Source organism: Telopea speciosissima, chromosome 5 (assembly GCF_018873765.1).
Source record: "Telopea speciosissima isolate NSW1024214 ecotype Mountain lineage chromosome 5, Tspe_v1, whole genome shotgun sequence".
NCBI lineage: Eukaryota > Viridiplantae > Streptophyta > Magnoliopsida > Proteales > Proteaceae > Telopea > Telopea speciosissima.
In genome coordinates, this window is record NC_057920.1 from 65606475 (window position 1) to 65624829 (window position 18355).

Below are 18355 nucleotides of genomic sequence, written 5' to 3' on the forward strand. Positions count from 1 at the left end.
ATTTGTCTTTGTTTTTTAGGTATGAGAGTCACAACTATTTTTTATTTTTTTTGGACACATCATGTCATTGTAGAAGAAAAGATGTCTTATGCTTTTTGGAAAACTTAGAGATTCTTGTGACAATAATAATTTACCTTTAAAATTAATGTACATTATTATAAAATGAAATAGGGACAAGAGAATGTTACCTGGTCGCATGACCCCTGTGCCAACGTGGTGGCCAATGCAAGCGTATGCACAAGCATCTTGGGGGATGGGATTTCCGTCTTTCCATGGGGTGGGGCAGTCATTTCGCCCCTATCCCACGTGACCAGTTAGCGTTCTTTTCCCCCAATGAAAGAATACTTAACAAATATATGGGGGAATGTTTTCTGTTCAGGAGCGTACCCTACACCCCCAAACCCCTTTGTGTCTATCCCGTCCCCTATGTAATGACCTCCTCCCCCCCCCCCTTTTAATTAGGGAAAATTACTTAGATCCACTAGATAAGAATGGAAATTACAAAATAAGTAGGTTTCAAATTTGTTTTACATCCTTCTATTTTAAAAAAATTTACTTAATCCCCAAAGTAGGTTAGTACTCATGCCACGTTAGAATAAACTAAAAGAAAACTTCCAAAATTTTCCAAACCTAATTTAATTGTTTTAAAAACTGTGAAATCCGATAAAAGTGCACCTTAATTGTAGGAGTGGAAATCAAAGCGGTTATTATCCCCTAAAAAAAAAAAATACCAAGCTATTGCATCGAATCCAAAGGGAAGTACATCTTAATTGTTAGAATAGAAAACAATAGAAACATATTAAAGAAAAAATAAAAAAGAGGATGGTTCACCCACCATCCTAAGGTTTTCGTATGCTCCAAAATACCCTCTCAATACCTATTCCCACCCTGCGGCCTGCGGTGAATGAGATTTCATTCACAGTTGGTGAAAGGAAACTCGGTCATTAAAAAAAAAAAACCAAAGTGAGAAACAATAAAAAAAAATTAAAATAAAAACAGGTAGAGAAAGTTGTGCGCGCCCCTTCCCTCCTATTTTCCCCATTATGGTTTAAAATTACAACAAATTTTTTGGCAATTTTGGAAGTTTACTTTTATTTTATTCTTACATGGCTTGACCATTAACTAATTTTGGGGATTGAGTAAATCTTTTCAAAATGGAAAGTAGTGGATGTAAAACAAATTCGAAATCTACTTATCTTATAATTTCTGTGCTTATCTAGTAGATCTAAGAAATTGTCGCTATTAATTATACCAAAGTTGTGAGTGAGTGTTTCCTGCCAGTATAGCAAACGCTCCAAGATAGGAAACACTTTCCCACAATATATAACATATTAAACATATATTAACGAGGTACGTGGGGGGAAAATTGTAAAAAAATCCTAGAAAATATATTAGGTGATGTAAAAAATCAATGTTTTAAGCATGCAACACTCTCAAACATTAAGCAGTAGGGAAATATATAGTTTAATTAATTTAACCATGAAATATCATATTTATTCTATTATTTTTTTCTCAAATTTTATTAGGTAGGAAAATGGGGAAAAAATCAGAATTTTTATGTTCTTCCACACTTCTCAATGACTTTGGCAAAACAAATCATCAAACACATGAAGTAATCAACTAAACTTGTAGGTTTAGGATAAACACATATTCATCCAATTCAAACTGAAATAAACATAAAGGGGGGGGGGGAATCGAGCTTTACCTTGGGCTACACAAAAACTCTCTCAAATCCGAAAAAACCCCTCTCTAGATCTCCGAAATCCAATGTTTTTGGTCAATTTAGACACTACGGGTTAGTAGATCGGAAAAAAGTATACCTCCTCCCCAAGTATGATGCTCTGCCTTGGACAAATTGCTTAGAAATATTCTCAAAAATGTAAGTCACTGGCTTGTGTTGGGTATTTAAGTTGCAAAGGGGAAAAAATTATAATTCTAGGTAAAAATTATGTTAAAAAAGATGAATTATTATTGTTAAAAAGGTCAGTAATTTTTTTCAAATATTGCAAAGCATCTATTCTGCCATGTAGACAGATGATATGTCTATTCCAACCGTTGGATAGAGAGTACAAGGTTTAGATTAGCCGCTTTTCAAGTTTCAAAGCTTAATTTAATCAAACACCCCTTTTTGTATCGGTACACAACTTGTGTATGTCCATGCATGTGTATCAATACTCTAGACATTATTGTGCACTCTCCTAACTTTGAGAGGGATCTGTCACCATAGATTATATGTCTTGTGATTTTCAGAAACATCACCTTCCATTGTTATATGTATAACTACCCAAAAAAATTATAGGTGAAAGCAATATAAAAAGAGAAAAAAAAAATTTATTCTCACAACCCACTTCATTAGCTTGTCAAAAGTGGCACTACCTCACGTGCCATGTGGAATTAAGAAATTTCAATTTTAACATTTGGATAGATAGTAAATAATCTAGATTAACTACATGTCATATTTCAAAGCCTAATTCAAACAAATATGCTCCTATGTATTGGCATGCATCTTCATATATGTCCGAGCATGCCTATGATACTTTGACCACTCTATGAAATCTCCCATAATCTCCTACCCAAAAAAATAAAATAAAAAAATAACCTCCCATAGTCCTAAATTTTCAAAGCTTTATATTATCACTTAGACAAACTTAATGTTGAACTGAAAATTTACATGTGAGCAAGTGACCTTGGGGTTTGTTTACATGTCCATAAAATTTGATCCCATCCGATCTTTGAGTTATTTAACAAATATTGCCCTATATGGCATAGTATTTCACTTGATTTTTTTTAATTGCATGACCACTGCATGGAAGCAAACATAGTCATACTTTACAAAGTCAATTTAATTTCTTAAATAGTTGACATCTGTTATTACCCTATATGGCACAGTATTTCACTTAATTATTATGTTACAATCCTATTTAACCCTACATGATTATATCTGTTCAATGCCAATAATATAAATTACAAGCTACCGGAAGAATCAATGATTTATCAGAATTTTTTTTAATCAAATTACTTTACTTCTGGATTGGCTTATGAGAGAACGCCAAGATACTTTGGATTTTTTTACCTTTTAACGAGGTTATTTCAAATTTTTGCATCAGATTCATGTTCTTGAATTCCTTTAATTTTGGTGGTGACATGCCTGATGATTTTAGCTCTCTATTTTTCATAGAAAAATTAAGATCTTTTAATAAATCATTCAGGTCCCAAAAAACAAGGAGATATGGAAGAGATGCCATTGAAATTGTAGTTTTAATTATCTTTGAGATTGGAGAGGAAGAGAAATTCTTTTATCCCTTTTTTCTGTATTCTCAATTTTCAACTTGCTAGTATCCCCCCAAAAAGAAATTATTCTCAACTTGCTTTGGCTGTATTCTGTATGTTCAAATTTGTCACATTTATTTTAATCTGTTTGTTATCTTTCTATCATTGCAACTCTGTTTTGAACAAGACTTCTCCAAAAGAGCTCATTTATGCCAATTTGTGGGTTTGATTGTTTAGCTCAAGTCACATGCCTAGCTGTATCTAGCTTTAGTGGGTCATGCTCATGAGTAATAACATGTTAGGAGGATTAAGAATTAGCATGGGGTTGTCTTGGAGAATCTCATATGTTATCCTCATTGTAGTGAGTTCTGTTTCCTATTTGCTAGTATTCATCCCTCTGATTTTTTTATTTATTTTTTGATTTGTTTTGCTTCTACATGGCATCTGATGTTTCAGTCCTAAGTCTAGAGAACAAAATGGTTATAGAAACTGTAGAAATGGGAAATTTTGATATTGACTAAGCAAGCTTGGTTATTTGAAATGAATTATGTAACTTAAGGTCTTACAAGAACAAGAAGATCTTGTTGGTTGCATCATTGTATTTTTTATGTTTCTTGGATATCCTTCTGTAGGTTATACAATTTCTCATAGAAATGTCTAGCCATATTCTAAAGATGAAAATATTGGATTTATTGTCTCACATAACAAATTTTCTCAAAAAGGATAATTCTACAACAATGATTCATCATCCAATTAGTTTCCTTCCCCCCTTTGCATTTATCCAGGGAGAAAATTTGTTGCATTTCCATGAAAAGGCAAATGTATAATTTTACTGTTATTTCCAATGGCACCAAAATCTCATCAAGCACAAAGGAACTTTTCACCTTTTGTTTGGAAGAGAACTCTGAAAACCACTAAGTAGAGCAGTCAACTGATTGATACCTGATTAGAACCATCCTGAACATGGTTCATGTATTCCAAAATAGAGGTAACCAAGCTCAGTGATTTTAAGACATTCCACCAGTCTATAGCAGTTGGTCCATTCAAATCTAGAATAATAAAATCTCTCTGCAAAAAAGTAATTAAAATCAATGGTTTCAAACAGAAAAACATGTTAAGGCAAATTCTACAAAATTCATTGAAAGGAAAAGGCTTTGAATCAATATAATCATCCTTTTAGGTCTTCTGACATTTATAGGATATACTGCTTTTCAAAATTTAATTCGATAACAAGCATTTTTATCATCGAAACTGCATCAACTTTCAGTACTAAGACACTACAGCTTTGGCACCACAAGTTAAGAACCAAAAACTTTTTTTTTCCTTCTCTATTCTTTTTTATCAGTTCTACAAATACGCATAACCAATTTATCAAATCATTGACATTAAGCAGCCTTTTTAATAAAAGAAAACCTATCAACACACATAAATGCTTAGAAAGTGACATCCTAAAACCAAATTTACAAATTTAATGCCCCAAGAATACAATTTTACTTGCTATTCACCTTCTAAGTTTTGCGCAAATTGAAGTTAAACTGTAAATCTGGGACTAGCTCCTAAAGTAACCACAACCACCAAAATGACCAAGCAACAGATAAGTGCCTCCCTGCTGAGCTCAAAACAGTTCACCCAAGGCATGGAAGCTCGACAATCAAATTTCTAGTAACCTATACTGAATCAATAACCTTACTAGTTGCACATAATAGCTTGTATACAGTCTCCATATAGACCTTGAGACTTGAAGCAAACCAAGTTTAAGATATCCTACTAGAAAACAGTAAACAGGTCCATTCAAATTTAGACAAATCAATATCTCTCTCAGAAACACAAAGTAGCTGTATTGTCAACAATTGACGGATTTGAGATTCATTGAGACTAAAGAGTTAACAAGGAGAGAGAATAACACAGAAACATTAATATTTACCTCATCAAAATAATTTGAGCACTTTACAATAGGTTTTCTCAACCTACTTCCTCAATTCCATCTCCTAGTCCTAGCAGACTAGTATTTCCTTTGTATAAATCCAAAAGATGAGGAACTTCTTTCTCATATATTTTCACAAAATTTTCCAAGAAATGCTTCTCACTCCTTATCAACAGAAGTCCCATTTTAAGATCTTCCTTCACCAAACCTTTCAATATCAATACTTGTAAAACTGAACACCTTGGAAGAATCCTCTTCTCCAAGCTAAGCGCAAGAAGTTGCGGGCGTGTGATGATAACTTCCCGTTCCCAACCCATTTTGTTAACAAAGAAATTCATATGGCTCATTATCTTCTTCTCAGATGCTGTCATAAAAGAAGGGTACCTCCTAAATGCCAAGAGAATCTCATTCTCAGAAAAACCCCACCTTCGATAAGCCTCCAATTTCTGCTTCCATGTCGATTTTTTCATTGATGTAAACACAGATAGAGCTCTCATAAACGTGTACTTTGAAAGGTCGAAATCCATTTGCTTAATCTCAACCATCTCTTTGAACAGGTTATTTTTAGGTGTCAACGATGTGGGATAGTAAGTTAGTAAACGCAGGATAATGGACTCCGTTACTCCATTTTCTCTCAAGATTGCAATATTTCGAGCCACAGTCTGTATATCACAATTGATGAAACGAGCTTCACGTTTTAGACCAATAACAACATTCTCCAGAGTCCCAACTAAACTCCTCCAGAAATTAAAAGCAGGGATAATTTTGTTTTCTAAGCTACGGAACAAGAACTTTGATATCTTTGAAGAGGATTTTGGCAATGTTAGGGCTCGAAACGCCCAAGGAATGGAAGAACTCAAGTTTAGGGAGAAGGGTGTTTGTAGGACTGGCAACGAGCAATAATGGATACTTTCTAATGAGTCTGGAAATCTGGGCTTCGGTGAATCCATGGTTTCTAAAGAGGGTAAGAACGGAATCTGGTCCATCAGAGGATACAAAACCAACCTTCTTGGATGCAGAGATGGCAGCTGCGGGTGAGAGCCCACATGAGCGGATGAGGTAAGAGACCACAAAAGGGTTCTGATTTCTTGAGGCTTTTGAGGAAATGTATTTGAGAGATGCAGGGTTTTGCAGAAAACCCAGTTGGCTAGTTGAATCTCTTATTAAGGTTCTCCCTATTGGGACTATTTTGAAGAGGAAACTTAACATTCGGAAAAGTACTAAAAGCGCAATTAGTTCTGACTAGGAACTTACGGAGGGTTCTTCCCAGAGTGCGGCTTCTGTTTCCATTGCTTTCATCTATTCTGCAACTTGAGACCAAAGTTCTCTATGAGAAGCCTTTTAGCAAGTGGCGCTTTGGAGAACCAGCAGGTCTGTTTGGCAATGAACAGAAATCTTATGACTGAGTTATTGGAGCTTTTAAATCGATGTCACCATGGACCATAATATTTTTGGGAAAAATGACCGGATTACACAAAAGCAGGTTTAGTTATACAAAATAAACCACTGATTGATTCAGTTAACAAAAATACACTACTGTGGGTTTGGGTTTACAAAACTATCCAAAATAATATTTCTCTCATAAATAAAACTGTCTTGTGACAATTTTACCCCACCTCCTCTTCTCTGGTCATCGATCACAGATCTTCGCCCACACACCCCAACCCCCTGTTGCACCACAGCCCACCCCAATTTGGCTCCTCTACTGCTGAGCTACCCCTACCCCGTCCTGCCGTGCTACGTAGACACAACAAGGCAGGAAATTACCGCCTTACCCCTACCCAAGCGTCTTGCCCAAGTGGGGGTATAGCGGTCATTTCCTGCCTTACTGTGTCTGTGTAGCATAGCAGGACGAGGTAGCTCGACAATAGAGGATCTGGATCCCAATCCACCCCACCTGCCCCCTACCCCATTTGTCTTCTTCCTACAATCCTCTTTTCTTTTTCTTTTTTCCTTTTTGTTTGGTAAAAGCTTCTTCCTTCTTCCTGCAATCCTGATTCCTCTCCGATAGTTGTCTTGAAGCAGAGCGCAATGGTAGGAGAGGTGGAACCATGTCACATTGTGCGACGACGACGAGTTGTATGGCATACCCAGGGTGGGGGTGTGGACCATGCCGGTTTGGGATGGTGGACAGGCAAACACACCCCAAGCGGGGGTTGTGGGTCATGCCAATCAGGTGTGGCGGATAGGCAAAGACAATGGTAGAGTTTGTAAAGTCGACAACAACACTAGTCTTCTTCAGAGTGGCATGTAAAATCCAAGTCAACGTGGAGATTGTTGGGTTTGACTGTGTCTTGTATTTTGCGGGTCCACATAAATGTAATTGGTCTGTATTTGTAACTGGGACGGGTTTTGGGTCCATTACGTGTAAGGAGGTAAAATTGTACTTGTGTGGGGATTAGGGTTTTAGGTTTCCCTATATATTCTTTGTGTGGAAAACCCTGACAACAAGCAAAGGAGAATACTTTGTGAGGTGGAGGGTCGTGTAGAAAGTTTTTTAGGAAATAGTGGAAATTTTCTGATTCTCTCAGGTGGATGTAGGAAATCTTGCCGAACCTTGTTCGTTTGGGTTCTTCCTCGTGGTTGTGCATTTGTCCCCAACACACTCTTGATCCTAATATTTTTATAAGGAAAATGAATTAGAAATAATTGGCCGTATCATATAGGTTGATCTAATTCCGTTCAGGTGACTAGCAATATGAAGCATCTAGACTCGAAATGCACTTAGACTTAGTCCCCTATGAAATGACCGTCCTGCCCCATGAAAAGTAGAAATCTTGCTACTATTGATGCTTCCACATGCACTCCCATTGGCTCTCATGCTGGCACAGGAGCCACACTCCTGGATAGAAAACTCTCCTCCATAACATATAGTTATCAAATGGGAAAAGGTTCTCAAGCTGCTGGGGCAGACTATACTAACACCTCTGTGGGACTATCTCTCTCATGCTTGTATGAAATGATCTTGCTGCCCTCGAATATGTTCAAAATTTACTTGTAAGAGTTATTAAACAGGTAACCTCAATAAGAGGGTTCATTATCTGATTATCAGTAAAAGAGAGAAAGATAGAGGTTTATTAAAAATGTGAACTAGGACTCCATCATAGACTCATTCAATACACCATGAAGACTGACCCTTATGTAAGGGTATTTATGTAATATCCCTTCATATAATCCTACTAGTATTAATGCTCAGGCTGTGAGGGACAATCTAGTAATTAGCCCATCTGACCTAAACCCTAGTTTTCCTATAAATACTAGTGGAGGAAGCACTGGGTATTCCAAACTAGAGACTCAAGGTGTAATGCTTTAAGCAACCTTGTGCTTAATCCCTAAACCCTAACAATCTTAAAGCATTAGGTATTTTCTCTCGATCGACTTTGGAGATCGGATTACGATTGGGAGATTGGTTTTGCAATTCTGGTTTTATTGGCGTTTATCATTCACGGCAAAGCGTTCTTTGTGATCGGCTTAGGATTTCGGATCTCTTTCTCTGGCTTTGTTTTGTGTGTTATCCGATCGGCTTTAGAACTCTTCAATTCTTTATTGCTCTAATCAAAGGAAACCAAAGTACGTCTGCAGAAGTTGTCAGGAGGCTTTTTGTCAAGAGCTCTAGATTGCGCTTCGGTTTTTGCATCTTCTCAAAAGAAATCTTTTGAGTGCTTTGATTTATATTTTAAAAAAACACTAGGTATTTACCGTCCATCTGCACTATGCAGAGAGAGCTTGAGCTTCTTCATTATTGCCTTCCATGGGCCATGCCTTTTAACTTTTTTTTCATCATCAAACAATTTCAAATTTTCTTTACTTTCTTCCCGTTCTTCTTTTTCTTCCACTCGTTTTCATTTTTGCTTGACCCAGGCGGGGGCTTTTGCGTCAAAGTTCAATTCTACGCTACTGTGCTTTTTTTTTTTTTTAAATAAAGATTCTACTGTGCTGCCCTCTCTAGACTTTTGGGTAACGATCAAGGAATAAGTGACAGAAAGTGGCTGCCAGTTGGTTTGGTGGATTCAAAATTCGATAAGATCATTCACAAAGTTTAGGATTCGGCTCCTCTCCAGCGAGCACGCCGCCGAGAGAGTGCCCAGTGAGCTTCTAACAACGAAGCTGCTTTGCGTGTACTGAGATGTGCGTATAGGTGGGGCCAGGCATACATCTCAGCGAACTCACTTGACGGGGTGCTCACATTAGAGGTGCCGGTTTACCCAAAAATAAAAAAAAAAAAAACCATTAGAGGTGCCGAATACCAAAATTTTAGTTTTTCCACATAGGACGTCCAAATAATTTTTTTAATCAATTTCAAATAAGGGTAACGTTCTCAGCATTGCAGTGCACGGGCCGCCGGTTGCATCCAAACACATGGGGTAGGCCATGGTGGGAATTTTGACCATTCAGGGGGTGAGACGATCATTTCGTCCAACCCCATGTATCTGGTTACAGCTTGCTCTCTCGATTTTCTTTAAAAATATTAATCATATTAGGTCGAGTTTTCTTTAAACCACGGTGAAGAAGAATCCTTTGATCGTAGCTTTCAGATGGACAAAACACATGGATTTAATGCATAGTATCGGATCCACCTATATTAGACAGTTTTGCCTTTGGCTTCCTTTAAAAATGGGATTTTTTTGACAGTTTTGCCCTTGGTCCATGTCATTTCACTGATACGAGATCAACCAAGTATCAAGATCGACCTGTGCCAGTACCGATACAACTAATTCGATACCAACACCACAAAAGCTCAAACCATGATTGGGGAGGGTATCACCCAAATTAGAAGGGTAGGAATTATTGACTTTGTCCCTTGTGAGATGTTTTAGGAACCTAAGACGGTGACTGAAGCCTCTCAGATTTGTGGAAGAAAACTTTCTCCTTAATTATAATAATAGATGTTAAAAAAATTATAAATTTCGCATCGAACAAAGGATGAGAAATTACCAAACACCTTCTGAGGATTTAAATAGAGAAATCTGGATGAAATCTGCTCTTTCCTGTTATTCTCACAAGTCACAACTCACAACTCACATGGCCCATACAGATGCTTTTGAATTTTTCTTGTCCTTTCTTTTCACTATTTTTCTCATCCACTGTGATTACTGTTGCATCATTAAAGCTAATCTGTCTGTCCTTTTCATTCTTTTTGTTTAACATTCTACCAAAAAATAAAAAGAAAATTCTTTTTATTTAACATTCAAATTAATTATACTGTCACTTTGTAAACTTTTGATTAAAGATTAGGGACGGACAGTGGCTGCCAGTTGGTTTGTTGGCTGGATTCAACCTTTCCATCAAATTCGAGGAAAATACATCGGATCTGGACCGGGTCTATGCCTTTTAGATGATCTAGGAATTATTTTTGGACAAGAGACCGTTGTTAGTCATTGTAATGTCTACACTAGTCTAGTACAAGGACCAATAAGAGTGCATGCAAGAGCATTGATTGAATAAGATTTTTTAATTTACTAGGGATTGAACAATAATTTCATATGATCCTTTATCTGGGTGTAAGAATCACGTGATTGATTAGTGTTCTTTTTTTTTTATTTTCTTGAATGAATAAATAGATTTAGAATTCAGGATTTTTTCTGATTGAATTTTTATTTGAAAGGAGAGGGATAGGCACACTATCCGTGTGCGGAAAGCTAACAGGCAGCACAAATGGGTGAGTCGAGTAAAAAAATCTGATTTTCCAACTATGAATTCGGAGTAATGGGCGTAAATACAATAGAATGGTTCAACAAACTACCACTTGGGGGTAGTTTGATCTTTGGTCTCTGCATGCTGCTTGGGGGTGATAAGAATGGTTTTCATTGATTAAACAACTGGTTGCGTTACATATATATAGAGAACATACAATGCCACATGGCATAACTAACTCAACAACTTACAACAGACCACGTGACTCAACCCTATGGAGGTCTATTTCTATCAAGGGGATCCCTGCCCAGTTTACAAATGTGATTAAACAATTTCTAATGACATAAAATGCCCTTTTATGTGCTAATAAAAGAAACTAAAGAGTAAGATAAATATCCCCCTACAACTAGGTTCATACTGATGTGCATGCAATTCTAGATTTGGACCTTATCGAATTTATAAATGTAGTAAAACTTAAGAATTTTTTTTCAGTAATTGAACGAAATTACACTTCTACTAACACTAAAAGGAAGAAATAAAAATGTATCTGAAATCTGTATCTTACAGAGTGATTTCAAAATCTGTAAGAAATAAAAATGTATCTGAAATCATTATACTGATGTAATATAAAATAATCCATATATACACATGATTTTTACAAAATTAAATTTTTAGCAACAATTTATGATAGGGAGAGGTTTCCTTGAAAGGCAGCATGGCCCCTACCCAGTCCGAGGACCAATGGGAACGTTAGCAGAAGCATCAATAGGGGTGGGATTTGCACCTTTCATGGGAGTAGGACACAGGCATTTCATGTCCCTTGTGTCTAGGTGCAGGGACCACGCTGTTTTCCAAATTTTTATTTTTCAATTTATAATTTTAGATTAAAACTATTTACCCACTAAGTGTAAATGTGGGGCGTAACCAGACTTAATCGACTAGAGTAAAAGTAACTTTGGTTGAATCAAATCGAATTAAATATTTGAATGTTATTCAAAGATTATTTAATTTACCCAATCATTAAAAAGTAACAATAATAACTAAAATGAGGAGAATAATTCAGTACTCTTGAGAATATATAATAGTGTTATCACTAGACAACTGCTAACTAGAAACATAATATTGCATTTTCAGCATTATTGGCTGGCTCTCATATTATTATGAAAAAAGAGAAAGGAAGTAAGAGATAAAGATCTCGATCACTTTAAAGTAGGTCATACTTATATACTTTGTAACTGATACATGGTGCTAACAATATGTGACTGTTACATCATTCATTGTGTATTAGGTGAAATACAGTAATATTCTCGGTACGGTACAATTTCAGTAATTACTTTCTGTCGCCGATGGTCATATAAAACCGTTCTTAAAGGTCTTTTTTTAATTTGTAATTTTATTGCAGAACCATAACTTAGCCTCACCCTTGTCTATATGCCCTATTTTGGAGGACATTCACGTACCGGAGGGAGGTTAACAATATTGCTGACTCCCTGACAAGGAGGGCACTGTTGATGACAAATCAGACAGTTTGGCCCAACTCTGATGCAAGGATTGTTGAGATGTGTGTAATCTCTTCCATGAGCTTTTCTTGTTAAATGATAAATAAATTTCCCCCTTCCCCTACACTAGGGGTAAGGGTGTCAAACGGTGTGGTTCTGATTATACGATGCGGTTCCAGTTCGGTACAAATTTTATAAGGTAGAAATCAAAACCGCACTGGATAAGAATCACCCAAAATCATAATCGTTTTATATGCGGTGCAATTTTAGCGGTTTCTATTCGGTTTTCGTTGTGCGATTTACATGCAGTTTGTAATATTGGTTTCATCTTGCTATGTGGGAGAAATTATATTGTTTCATACACTGATACACATCTAACTCTAGGCAAAATTCACTTAAATATGCTAGTTGCAACGATACTTTTAAGTGATAACTCAAGACCGCAAAATACCGCAAGGGAAACCAACCTGAGGACATCATCAATCCATATCCCACTCAATTCATTAAAAAAATCCACTAAGACATGCTTGTACTAAAACCTTTCGTCCCTTCATGAATTTGGCACTCAAACTGAAATTAAAAAAAAATCTCAACAAAGTGTCCTAATATTTTAGAGTACATTCTTAAACAAAATAAGAATATTCCTAATCTCGGTATTCTACCCGGCTCTATTCGGTTAACCGATGGTTTTTCGATTTTGAATTCGTAATCTCGATTTTTTACCCGATTCTATTCGGTTAACTGGCGGTTTTTCAATTTTGAATCGAACTAAATCAATAATAGAACCTATGAAATCAGAATCGCATCGTTTTTATATGGTGCGGTTTGATTCACTCATAAACAATCGATTCCGATTTCGACAAATGGTTTCGGTTCCATTTTGACATCCTCAACTAGGGATGGGGAGGGGGTGGTTTTTTTTAAAAAAAAGCCTTCATTAATAAAAGAAAGAAACAGGATAAGAGAAACTTTAGTGTTAGTAGAAATAAGGGTAATTTACACATATCACCCCTGAGGTTTGACAAAAGGATATTTTTACTCCCCAGTTTTGGAAAATTCTACGTACCCTCCTGAGGTTTGCAAACAGTAACAAATAAGCCCATTACGTCAGTTCATGAATAACAGTGTTAAAACATGGGATGAAATGACAAAATTACCCTTGCCCCCAAAAAAAAAAATTTGCAATTACTCATCTTCCCCAAAAAAACCTGCAACTCGTTCACCGGCGCTTATGCCATCCCACTCTTGCCGGATTGGTTCAGTTGTCTTTCGTCTCTGAATATCAAATGCCGTTTGACGCTCCGACGAACAACTTGGCTCGAACCGACCTCCTCACCTCCTCGACTCATCTTGGATATTTTCTGAGGACAGTTGATTGGGGCAAAGGATATTTTCCAAAGCTGAGGCGGGTAGATTAGATTTTTATGCTGTACTGTAAGTAGGCATTTGACCATTTCTGGTAATCTTGCAGGATGGAACATGAAGGTCTGCGGTGTAATGGGAATAGCTCAGCTTCTACTGTGGGTAGTCTGGTCTGGCATCACACGTCATCCCTCACGGCGGAAGCTCTGGGTGGTTGTCATGGGAGGAGGGCTGGCCGTGTTATTGGAGATCTATGATTTTCCTCCCTATTGGGGATATCTTGATGCACATGCTCTCTGGCATGCATCCACCATCCCCATCGGCTTCCTTTGGTGGAGCTTCATCAGAGATGATGCCGAGTACAGGACCATGAGCCTCATCAAGAAGGCAAAATAGGCAAATTCTCTCCTTATCCTGTTGCATGCAGCGATTATATTAACAATGGGTGTTACAGAACTATGCCACTGCCACACCTATACTTTGTTGTAATAATTGGAATTATCTTTTCTCTCTTCTTTTTTTTTTTCCCCCTCTTGCTGCATTTCCGAGTAAATGCTTGTAATAGTGAACTTCGTAGAATTTTGTTTTAAGATCTTTAGGATCATAGATTATCTATATGGATGATCCTCAGTATTTAGTGTTTGGATAACAGGTCTGTTTTATGAATACCATTCCTATCATTGACAGTTTGTTTTCTTTTCGAAGGGGATGTATCCAGAATCCAGATTTCAGGCTTGTGCAAATTAATTGCCCCCTCTAGTCCAGTGAAAGGCGTCCAATTACCACAAGAAGCATTAAAAATTGATCTGGTGTAACACTTTATATGACATACTAACGACAACGGATCCCTACCCCTTCTGAGTTGCAGGGTTTTTTTTAAGGTAAAAGGTTGTGGCTATTTTTACAGGGGCAAAGGATATTTTCCAAAACTGGGGGGTAGAAGGTGCATCTCAGAAGGGGTAGGGAACCGTTGTGGCGGTGGAGTAACAGTGACAGGGTCAGGGCAATCCGAGGTAGTTAGGAGATTGGGTTGAGTCGAGGAGGTGAGGAGATCGGTTCGAGCCAAGGTGTTCGTCAGAGCGTCAAACGGCGTTTGATATTCAGAGACAAAAGACAACTGAACCAATCCGGCAAGAGTGGGATGGCATCGGCGCCGGTGAACGAGTTGCAGGTTTTTTTGGGGAAGATGAGTAGTTGCAAATTTTTTTTTTTGGGCAAGGGTAATTTTGTCATTTCATCCCATGTTTTTAACACTGTTAGTCATGAACTGACGGAATGAGTTTATTTGTTATTGTTTGCAAACCTCAGGGGTAGAATTATCCTTTCATCAAACCTCAGGGGTAGAATGTGTAAATTTCCCTCAATAACTGCAAGTCTTGTTTTCTGAATTAAAAAATGAAAAAGGATAAGGAAAGACCTTTCTAAAAGTATATATTCTCCACTAAAGGCGCTACTTTACTAAGTTGTTAAGCTTTTAGAACCAGAAACAAATCCTCCTCCGATCGCTTCGAGCCCTCTCTCCTCCCTCCGGTCTCTCTGCCACGCCCCCTTCCACCACAAAGCGTTTTTATTCCCGTGAAAAACCTACTCTGTCACTTTCCCGCAGGAATCCTCTCTGCTCTTCTTCTTATCATTTCCTCTTCCTATTTCTCTTCCTCAAATCCTTCTCTCTTCTCTCTCCAGTTGTCTGCAAACAAGCTGGTTGGGGATTTTGGTAGTAAAGACACGAACAGTAAAGGTACGATTTTATCTCTCTTCTTTGTTTATCTGTCTCTGTGGATGAAACTCTGTTGATTTGTAACATTTGAAGACAATTGATCTTAGTACTATATCTGTCTCTGTTTAAGTGGCTCTGTTGGTTTCTTTTTATTAAATTACATCTCGTACTTACAATTCACTAAGATAGGGCTTGCTAAGCCAGGTGCTAAGCTGAGTCACTTGGTTTTAGTAGTCATCAACTCCTTAGCTCACTTGGTTTTAGAGTCTGATAGACTCCCCTGCATTACTAAGGAAATGCAATTCTATCTCTTAGTATAAACAATAGGAAAGTCCAACACAAGGTCAATTCTACAAGCGATGTGGATTGAGGCACTAAACACAATAAAAAATCTAGATCAGATTCAATTATCCAGAGTGTATGATGCTGAGATAATGCTACCTGTATTAATCAAGAAGAAATAAGGCATTTGAGGGATGCTTTAGAGATCAACCATCCAATAAACTTGTAAACTTCTTTCCTGCTACTTATCATACTATTCTTAGATTTTTTTTTTTCTTCTGAAATTATATTGTAGTTGTTATTGATATTTTGAAATATTTCTTCTTAAGTTCAAAATTTGTATTAATATGGCAAAAGTATAGTAAATAATCTGTTAAAATGAAGAACCTAAACATCTAAATTGTTGGTGAACTAGTGCCACTCTTCAGAAAGGAAACAATGCGCTTTACAATGATCTTACACATTCCAGGACCACAAGTAGATCTCACATGGAGGATTTCCTAGTTAAGAAGTCCTTACTCCTTACTTGTGAGCAATGACTGCTCTCCATAGACTATCATCCCTTGCTTATACAGCTCTTTTGTATGCTTTATTTATTTCATTGATTTTAGTGTACAAAGCCCATCTCTCTGATCTCTTGGCTTGAATACTTGCTTCCGGTGTACAAGATGGAACTTGTTCTCTACATCCATCCTTTTCGAAGATAAAATCCCTGTGCAGTTATTGACTTGATTTCCAACCCACAAACTGCTTCTCCATCCTTTCAACCATTGTGTCTACTGTCCAACACACTCCTCTACAATGAAGGCATTGGACCAGATCTGCAATGATGGGAATCTCACTAATCTGCCTCAAAGCATCTTAGAGTACATCTGAGATATCACAATTACCTATTCAGAGCCTCGTAATAGATCTAGTATGAACAACAAATGGCAAGTGGCTGATGGCTGGACTGCCTTTAGTTATCATAGACCTGTCAATAAGATTTCGTTAGCTGCTTTCTTAATTAGTCTTCTCCAAGTTTAAATAACCAAGTTGAAAGGAAACATGGAAGTAAGTATCCTTGAGACAGGCCTTCTGAAATAAAAGAGCATCTTTGATGCTCAACACTGATATGAATAAAGAAGGATCCATCTAAATGTGTAGTTTACGATGCCCCTCACTCGTTGGTGTCACAAGTACTCACAGTCAGGTGCACAACTACAACATAACCACCAAATCACAAGCTGTATAAATACTCTTTTTCATCTTTCCTTAATGTTCTCATCCTTGTTAGTACTCTATCATCATCACTTTTAATACATGTAACATAGTTGGAAATTATTGATAGAATAACCAAGTTGAAACCGTTTTAATCATCCATAAGTCATATTCAATGTTCTAAACAGTCCCATGTAACAGTCACAAATGTGTTTGGCACCATGTGTCTATTACAAAAGAATAATTCATGTGCCAAGAAATTAAGGCTAGGTTTGGATGCCAAGAAAAGAAAAAAAGAAAAAATTCAAAAAAAAAGAAGAATTTGACGAAAGAGATAGACAGATAAATCAATCATTCATCATAATTTTTTTCTGATTATGTTTTTCTTTTCTTGGCATCCAAACATAGCCTCAGTGACAAATTCTTCGGTTTGCACAAGATTACGTACATTTACCAAACCAACTAACCCATTGTTTTGCATGCTGGTTTTATTCCTCCTTTAGCTGCTATATATAAGAATGCCTATCCCACACTTCACTTTAAAGCACATTGTTTCGCAATGGTTAAGCATTGTGTTGAGTATCTCAATCCCATTGCTTTGTGATTGTTTGTCTGTGTTTATTTTTGAATAGGAAATGAGTTGGTCGTCGAGTGATGATTTTTTTGTGAGCTCAAAGTTAGAGGTTTTCGCGGTTGACCTCTTTTCCGAACCATTAGAATTGACACGGTGCAAAGCTGTCGTCTATGATGGGCCGAAGGGTGATGATTTCAAGAGGTTCTTGCGGTCTAAGAACTTTCGAGTAAACCGTCAGGGAAAAGCTATTGTACGTGTCCAAAAGCGTGACGACGATGGTGAATTCCTTGAAGGTGAGTATGATACCTTCGTTCTAGAAACTGTGGTACCATTAGGCCCTTTTGCTTTCCAGAATGTACCGTTATCGAAGCCACAAGTAGTGAACGAATTGCAAAGCCTCCTAGACAATACCAAGGCTGAGTTGGCAAAGAAGAATGATGAGCTTAATGAAATGCAAAGCCTCCTGGATAATACGAAGGCAGAGTTGGCAAAGAAAAATGATGCACTTAATGAATTGCAAAGCCTCTTGGACAATACCAAAGATGAATTAGCGAAGAAGAATGATGCTCTTAATGAATTAATGAAGCAGAAGATTGATCAAGACTGGAATCCTGAACAGTACAGTAGACTGAATACCGTTGCGATCACAAACTTAGTGAAGAGAGTGTTTGTTGACTTTAGTCTTGAATCACCGGCAAGTGGAGATCCAGAATCTATGCTGAAGTTTGTCGAGATGTTACATGATCTGATCCTTCACCAAGAATTCGGTGCCACTTTCTTAGTATCTGCGAATGGGATACTAGCCTCGATTGCAAGTATATTTGACAAGCGCACTGGCTTAAGCATAGGCATGGAAACGAATAATTCGACTGCAACCCAACTCATAAAGAATC

The 18355-nt window shown here is 37.2% G+C and overlaps 2 protein-coding genes across 2 annotated transcripts in view; one reads left to right on the forward strand and one right to left on the reverse strand.

Moving 5' to 3' along the window:
- LOC122661795 overlaps positions 1–5726 on the reverse strand; it is a 29424-nt gene extending 23698 nt beyond the window's left edge. The window contains exon 1 of the mRNA XM_043857303.1: positions 5621–5726. Within this exon, the coding sequence (XP_043713238.1) occupies positions 5621–5721 (101 nt within the window). The 5' untranslated portion in view covers positions 5722–5726. The remainder of the gene's footprint in view (positions 1–5620) is intronic.
- The window catches only part of LOC122661793, a 40602-nt gene that overhangs the window by 760 nt on the left and 21487 nt on the right, over positions 1–18355 (forward strand). The window contains exon 2 of the mRNA XM_043857301.1: positions 17521–18080. Coding sequence (XP_043713236.1) covers positions 17524–18080 — 557 coding nt within the window. The 5' untranslated portion in view covers positions 17521–17523. The remainder of the gene's footprint in view (positions 1–17520; positions 18081–18355) is intronic.